Source organism: Aphanomyces astaci (assembly GCF_000520075.1).
Source record: "Aphanomyces astaci strain APO3 unplaced genomic scaffold supercont1.11, whole genome shotgun sequence".
NCBI lineage: Eukaryota > Oomycota > Saprolegniomycetes > Saprolegniales > Verrucalvaceae > Aphanomyces > Aphanomyces astaci.
In genome coordinates, this window is record NW_009798274.1 from 1,199,246 (window position 1) to 1,206,204 (window position 6,959).

The 6,959-nt window shown below is 53.7% G+C and overlaps 6 protein-coding genes across 8 annotated transcripts in view; 3 read left to right on the forward strand and 3 right to left on the reverse strand.

The window, feature by feature from the left end:
- The window catches only part of H257_06057 (hypothetical protein), a gene marked incomplete at both ends in the record, with an annotated part of 5,340 nt that extends 5,281 nt beyond the window's left edge, over nt 1–59 (forward strand). The window contains one exon of the mRNA XM_009831145.1: nt 52–59. Coding sequence (XP_009829447.1) covers nt 52–59 — 8 coding nt within the window. The remainder of the gene's footprint in view (nt 1–51) is intronic.
- Nucleotides 60–160: 101 nt separating this feature from the next.
- Nucleotides 161–1,461, reverse strand: H257_06058 (hypothetical protein; the record flags this gene model as incomplete). The annotated part of the gene is made up of 1 exon (XM_009831146.1): nt 161–1,461. A coding segment is annotated over one exon (1,301 nt), but the record flags the coding sequence as incomplete, so codon positions are not given.
- Nucleotides 1,462–1,603: 142 nt separating this feature from the next.
- On the reverse strand, nt 1,604–2,477 carry H257_06059 (hypothetical protein). The gene has a single exon (XM_009831147.1). The coding sequence runs from the start codon at nt 2,438–2,440 to the stop codon at nt 1,658–1,660; it is 783 nt and encodes a 260-aa protein (XP_009829449.1). The 5' UTR covers nt 2,441–2,477; the 3' UTR covers nt 1,604–1,657.
- Nucleotides 2,478–2,570: 93 nt separating this feature from the next.
- On the reverse strand, nt 2,571–4,265 carry H257_06060. 2 transcript variants are annotated; one of them, XM_009831148.1, is made up of 4 exons: nt 4,068–4,265; nt 3,407–4,004; nt 2,861–3,332; nt 2,571–2,812 (listed from the first exon to the last, which is right to left on the reverse strand). In XM_009831148.1, the coding sequence occupies exons 1-4, from the start codon at nt 4,174–4,176 to the stop codon at nt 2,624–2,626; spliced, it is 1,368 nt and encodes a 455-aa protein (XP_009829450.1). In that variant the 5' UTR covers nt 4,177–4,265; the 3' UTR covers nt 2,571–2,623. The 2 variants fall into 2 exon arrangements, with proteins under 2 accessions (XP_009829450.1, XP_009829451.1); XM_009831149.1 differs by having other exon boundaries at nt 2,571–3,332.
- A 72-nt stretch (nt 4,266–4,337) lies between these two features.
- Nucleotides 4,338–5,398, forward strand: H257_06061 (the record flags this gene model as incomplete). 2 transcript variants are annotated; one of them, XM_009831150.1, is made up of 6 exons in its annotated part: nt 4,338–4,590; nt 4,650–4,732; nt 4,787–4,859; nt 4,914–5,052; nt 5,114–5,213; nt 5,303–5,398. In XM_009831150.1, 6 exons carry the CDS (start codon nt 4,338–4,340, stop codon nt 5,366–5,368), a joined length of 714 nt encoding a protein of 237 aa, XP_009829452.1. In that variant the 3' UTR covers nt 5,369–5,398. The 2 variants fall into 2 exon arrangements, with proteins under 2 accessions (XP_009829452.1, XP_009829453.1); XM_009831151.1 differs by having other exon boundaries at nt 4,914–5,213.
- A 623-nt stretch (nt 5,399–6,021) lies between these two features.
- On the forward strand, nt 6,022–6,393 carry H257_06062 (hypothetical protein; the record flags this gene model as incomplete). Its single annotated transcript, XM_009831152.1, has 2 exons — nt 6,022–6,302; nt 6,351–6,393. 2 exons carry the CDS (start codon nt 6,022–6,024, stop codon nt 6,391–6,393), a joined length of 324 nt encoding a protein of 107 aa, XP_009829454.1.
- Nucleotides 6,394–6,959: the final 566 nt, after the last annotated feature.

The following is a 6,959-nucleotide window of genomic DNA, read 5'->3' on the forward strand; positions in this document are numbered from 1 at the left end:
GTACAGTACTTCGGTGGTAGACGATACAGATGGCTGGTGGTGTGATAGTAGCGCCCTGATCAAAACGACGCCACCACGATTCAACACGAGAAGGTAACGTCAGTCGAATCTATTACTAGGATATATCAATTGGCTCTTTCTAAAACTGCCAACGACTTGGCTAATACGACGGCCGATTGTACGAAGGTGGTGGAGGGTGTTGTTGCTGGTGATGCCATCCAGGAGGAGGGGGTTGGTGGTGGTGGTCGGGATGATGCTGGTGGGGGGGCGGGGGGTAGTCGCCGCGGGGGTGATAGGGGGGGTCGTGATATCCATTCGGGTGTTGCTGGTTGTAGTAAGGAGGGGGTGGGGGATACGAAGGCTGGTGGGGTGGAGGATAGTACTGCCCTGGAGGGGGGGGCTGCTCGTAGTACCCACCACCTCTTCCGTGGGGGTGCGACGGCTGTGGAGGAGGGTACGGAGCTCCATGGTGGTGGTTGTGCTGCTGCGGCTGCGGCGGATGAAAGTGCTGATGTGGTTGACGATCATGTTCTTGGTAGTGGTGGCCTTGGTGGGGACGGGCAAACGATGCGTGCTGTGGGTACGACGGAGGTGGGCGTTGGTGTGGTTGTCTAGAGGATGATGGGTGGTGACTGTGGTCTCGCTGCTGCTGCGGTGGGCCAATGGATGCGGGTGTTCGCTTTCGCTTGCTCTTCTTGGCCGACTGCTCGGCTTCGTCGTCCGAGTACTCCATTTCGTCAGCAGCAGGCTCCTCGTCGTACAGGTTGGACGCGTCCGAGCCCTTGATGCGGCACTTGTCTGCCTGGACGTACGTGGCATGCTCCGACGCGTACAAGACGTCCGCATGCAAGATGGCACCGGCAGGAATCTCGTCTGCGGTTTCGAAGCGAATCAAGTACAAAGGAAGCGACACCGGCCCGAACACTTCGTCGACTAACCCCAACACGACGCGGTTGGGTAGACACAGCACGCTGCCTTCGTCCAACGGCATCTGGTGCGGGAGGCTCTGGATCGTGATCGCTCGCTCGGCCAGGTTCACGTTGAGGATTCGCCCCATCTTTGAGATCGGGCATTCCTCCGTGAGTTGCTCCATGGAGGGTTTCTTCACGGGGAGTTGGAACACTTCGTGAGCGGTGACCACTGGCGCAGACGTCAAGCTGCCCTGCTCTTCCTTTTTCAACGCGCTTTCGATCTCCAGCCGAAGTTTCGATTGATCTTCGTCGTCGCTGTCTGGATCACTCTCGTCGTCTTCGCTGGACTCATCTGCATCCCCCATGTCTGCGTCGTCCACAGGCTCGATTGCATCATCTGCTTGTATCTCTCCTTCCTCAACTTGCGCCACTGCACCAGGCGTGTCAAGATGCAGCACATCAATCGAGGGAGGAATCACTGTCTCAGGCACTTCTGCGCCAGCGTATGCCGCGGCCACCAGCACATCGTCCATGAACTGGGTGCTCATGGTGGAATCAAAGTATGCGTTGGCTGGTGCGCCGCGCCAATTGATTGGTCGGCGTCGTTTTCAAGATCGTTTCTGATTGGCCCAATTGATTTACATACATTTCCGCTGGAATTGAAGTTTGCAAAACAATACTGTATTAATATTGTCAATCAGCACTTTTTTTGTCATTTTACCCAAATTTTGGGCAAAACGACTATATTACTTCTTACATCTCTCCCTGTGCATCTCGACGCTCTTCACAATCACGAGGTCCACTTTGTGACACCCTTCCAGGACCAGCCGGAGCGCCTCGACGACTGCCGGAAGCAGCCGATTGCCGTTGATGTCGATGAGCACCTTGGTGCAATCGGCCGCGAGCGCAATGAGGTCGTCGCGGGAGTGGAAGATGTCCATTTCAACAAAGCGGCATCGCGGATATGAGTCCTTGGCGATTTGAATGGAATCATGGGATTTGTCGACGCCGACGACATTGGACGGACCGACGATGTCGGCAATGGAGTCCACCGTGATGCCAAGGTCACATCCGATCTCGAGGACGATATCTGTGGATGTTATCTGGGTCCGTGCAAGGCGTCGGTAATGATCTGTCTTGGCGGTCACGATCACCCCGACCTGTGCACTGCCTGCATTCGGACGAAAGAGCCGTGGCGTCAACCGGGAAGGATTTGCATGATACATCGAGCCATCTTTGTACTCGATCTTCACTCGTCCTGGGTACTGAGGAGGCGCAACGTCCACGACTTTGCCACGCGCAAACAGGCGGCCCGTGGACGTTCCATTCGATGTGTCGTCAGCAGGATGGGACTTCTTCACTTTACCGGTACTAGTGGAGACGTAGACAAGTTCGTCGACTTGAAACGAAGCGCATGTGAATGGAGTTGCCAACGGATACTCTATGAAGGTGTGCTTGTCTGCCAGGGCTTCCAGGGTCACAAGAGTCGCGGCTTGAGGAGTTGGAGGCGGCAGCGCTGGTTCGGTCATGATGCGCGTGATGATTGTCGACGATTGGACAATACACATGACACTATTTCTATTTTCCAATTTAGTGTAAACTAAAAATCTACACTATTTATTTACTCTTGGGATCGCACACTATATACACTATTTAAGAGAGTATAGTGTTAACACAGTATTAACTGGAAGTCATGTATCCGGATAATCATATCACATTGCCGACTGCTTGAATTGCTGCAACATTTGACGCTTGCACCGCCACGTCTCGGCCTTGGTCTTAGCGAGCTCGTCGTGGAGCATGGTGACTTCTTTGCGAAGTTGGCATATCTCCCGGCCATCTCCCACAGCGCTACGTCCATCTCCTCTCCACCTTCCAAAGGCTCTCAGGACGTTGGTCCTCTATACCACAATGCCATGAATCCGATGCGTCATAGGCGGCGAACATACCATCCTCAAGTACACGACATGATGAAGCCTCTGGACGGCGAGGATTTGATTGAGCACGGAGTTATGGATCGTCTGCCAATGGTACAGTCTGGTGTTGAGGCACCACCCTTGGAAGCGCCGCCGGATGGCTTGCTGGCGGCACCGGGTCAAGGCAGTTGCCATGCTGTGTGCACCGAGGCGTTTTCTGGCGTGGATGGAGCTACCATGAACGTTCCATCGCATCCACGCGGCATAGAGGCGCGTCCGGCCGATAGAAATGCGAACGAGGCAGAGTTTCTTGAGCGCATCCATGCGTCGCGTGCGCAGAGTGTCCAGTTGCATCCGCACGAGCGTGTCTGCGTCCACAGTCGTCATGCCAAGTGACGATGGAGGAGATGATGATGCAGAATGGGTGGTGGTAGATGGAACCGTCACCCGTTGGTGGATACGCGTGGATTCAATGTTGTGCTTCATTGCCAGCCGCACGCTTGACCTACCCACCACATCCACATACGCGAGCTAGTAACACTAGACAGACTACTACAGATATGTCGCTCAAGTACGTACTTGTCGGCTTCCATGGCGGCCTCCACTTCCTTCATGCGCCGACTCTCTTCATGGCGCCATTCGGTCCATCGAATGTCGTTGTCCAGTCGCAGCTTGTCCATCGCCGCCGCATGTTCCAACGACAGACGCCGCATCGCGACGTCCAAAGCGGCGGCATGCCGCTCTTCCTGCTGCGCGAGAAGAAGTCGCGTCCGCTGGTTAAGCAGCTCAAAGTCATGTTTTGTCTTTTGGATCCACTCGGCCTCCACTGCATGGTTGTCGGCAGTTCCGTGGACCCGAGCGGCCAATTCGCTGATTTTGAACACGGCGTGCTGCCGGCCTCGCTCCACTTCGTCCAGTGTCTCCTGAAGCTGGCGGATGTGCTGATGGAGTAGATCCACCTGCTTAGACTCTGCGTTTTCGGGACGGACTTTCGCCGCGGTCGCTGCTTCCAGGCGCTCCGTCAAGTCGGCAGCAGTCGCCCGCAAACGTGCCTCCCTCGCATGAGATCGACTAAGTTCTATCCCCAACGCCTCCTTTTCAAGCTCCAACGCATGTACTTGCTCACTCGTGCTGTCGGTGCCCACCACAGGTTCTTCCAGGACGGCTGACGCGTCCGCTAAATGGAGACACAGATTGATGATGAAGAGAAGTCGTACTTGCTATCTGCAGTGTCATCTACCAAGGGAGGGGGATGCATCATGCATCGTCTTGGATTCGTCCTCATCAAGGTTTGTAAGGTCTTTTGGCGGCATGGCGGCATCGCACGTGTCGTCCACATGGCTCGCCATGTTGCAGTATCGAAATGAAACGTCACATCCAGATCTATATTACTAGTACTACTAAATAAAAAGCGTAAAGAGTATAAACTAAAAATCACCAAATGTACGCAGTATATAATACACCTGTGTAGTATGAGTACTAATGCACTAGTATTACTAAAATCAAAAGTATGGGAGTTGTAGCGACAGCCATCGGCACTCACTTGACGACGATCTTTACGACACCCGTGGGCCAAGCCATCGCATTTGCTTCCGTGGCTGGGTATCTCACCTACTACTACGTGGGAGACATCACGAACTGGTCCTTCCAGGACTTCGGCTTCGTCGTTGCCGTCACGGCCGTAGTGCTCCTGCATCGATACCGCTTGAAATCCTACATTGAGCATGACCCGACGCAGCGCATCTTGGACGACGTTGTGCCAGGTACGTGCTTGTCGAAATGATTATGCCGTTCCAACACCGTCGTCGACCCAACACTCTAGCGTATTCGTTGAAGGACGTCGAGTACGTCCAGGGGTCGCCAGTGCTTCTGGGGGAGTCGCGCGTCGTGGCCATTCTCTTCTTCGTAAGTGATCCACAAGGGGTGTTTTCATGCGACGTCGCATGAGCTTTTCCGTAGGCAACATGGTGCAAGGGGTCTCGTGTCGCCCTGAACGAGTTTCAAAAAGTGTACGACACGTACGGCCATGACGGTTAGGACTTCCCGATCATGCGTCGCCCTCATTAATCACGACGTACGTACGTAGTGGCGTTCATTGCCGTCACACAAGAGTCCAGAGAAGACTTGGACGCGTACGAAGTCCACGGGCGTCAGGCCAGCAACTTTAAGTCACTCAACACGTTTGGCTTTGCGATTGCGATCGAAGACGGCACGTTAACCAAAGAGTATGCATCAACATCATCACTATCATCATCTGGCGTTCGCATGAGGCTTTGGCATGTGTAGGTACCAGCTCAAGCACAACGTCAACACGTTGCCGCATGTGTACTTGGTTGGTCGAGACGACACGATCTTCTGGCACGGCCATCCCCTGGGCCACTTCGACGTAAGCTAGCTAGCTACAGTCGCTCAGTCGGCGTTTTTGCTTGGTTTCCCATTGGATTGTGATGTATATGTACTGTACTTTATATGTAGGATGCCACCAGGCGAACGCTGGCGTATGATTTCTCCGCCGCCGCAGCGCCAAATAAGATGGACTAATGATGATGAAGGTGCTGCTGTGAAACCACCCGTGTTTTCTATTTTCATGTTTATGCAAGGACGCTCGTACTTTTAGTAGTACTACTAGTAGTAGTAGTACTCGTATAGCACTGTAGGCCGTAGTAGTACAAATGTACTTGTATATCACTGTAGGCAGCATGTAACGGACGGTTACAAAGGGATGGCCCGAGGTTGAACTAAGATTTCGACGCGGGGGTGTCGAGAGCCCTGGAATGCAGGACCACCACTCGTTTGGATCTGTATGAGCCTGTATGGCAACCCAAGGAGGATATGCATGCATGCTTGCATTCGGTGAATTCGATTGTAACGAAGTGCTGGTAGACGGAGTAAGTTAGTTATATAGTTGTGGCCTACTTTATGGGTGGTGGTGAGTGCTACAGTACTGAATGTGTGGCCAGACAAGATGGAACTAGGGATATTGGGTTGGTGAGATTCTCAGCATCAGGTGGAACAACGAGTTGAAAGGAGGCCAAGATATTCTCAGGAAGTGCAACAAAGATTCCGACATTTGAAACGGATAAGATTGAAATCCATGGAGTCGTTACATGAGACCCAAGGCGTTATCCTGGTGGGTTTGCAATCTTACACGGGCATCAGGCGAGAGCTTCAGGTCACTCTTGAATTTGCATCCAATGACTCAAACGTCCGCTGGTCGCACCCTTGTCGCCCAGTCCCCCGCAGCCTACGGGAGTGAAAACGAGGAATGCAGCCTCATCTTCGCACAGCCCCCGCTGCGTCCCCAGAAGCAGGCCCCTCAATCTCGCTGGAAGAGCGCGGTGGGGCTCATCGTAGCCGTGACGCTGGTTGGTGCAGGCGTGGTTGGGACGTCGGTGGCAGTGGCGAAAAAGAACCACACCCCACCGACCCTGGCTCGAATGTTCACCAATAAAGCATCGTTTGGTAATGCTGTCTTGTACGAATATTTGCAAAAAAGACTGACATTTGAATGATCATGTTATAGGCAACGACACGACCAACTCAACGTTTGTGCTCACGCCAAGTGAACCTACGGTCGGGGCAGTTGATTCCAACGACACGCCAGAACCAACGACAACAGTGTTACAACTAACAACCTCTTCATCGCCAACGGCAGTGGCCAACACCACAGACACGGACGCTCCAATGATGACTATCGGTGGGATTACACTGGAACCGACCACGACTCCTAGCCCACCTTCTACCAACTCCCCAGAAGAAATCACGCTTACTTCAACGTATCCTCCCACCACAACTCAACCAACCACCGTAACTATTGCGCCAACACCTATTACGCCTGAACCTACGACCGAAACCCCTCAATCCACCGCGGTTCAAACACCGGAATCGACCAGTGAAACTACTGCACCTACCCCAGCTCCAACCGTAGCGGCTACTCCCGAACCTACCACCGAAACACCTGCACCCACCGCAGAACCAACTGTGGCGGCTACACCTGAACCCACCATCCAGACACCAGCGCCAACCGAAGCACCAAATGTGACGGCTACAACTGAATCCACCACAGCTCTAACTGTGGCGGCTGCTCCCGAACCTACCACCGAGACACCAGCGCCCACCGTAGCTCGAATTG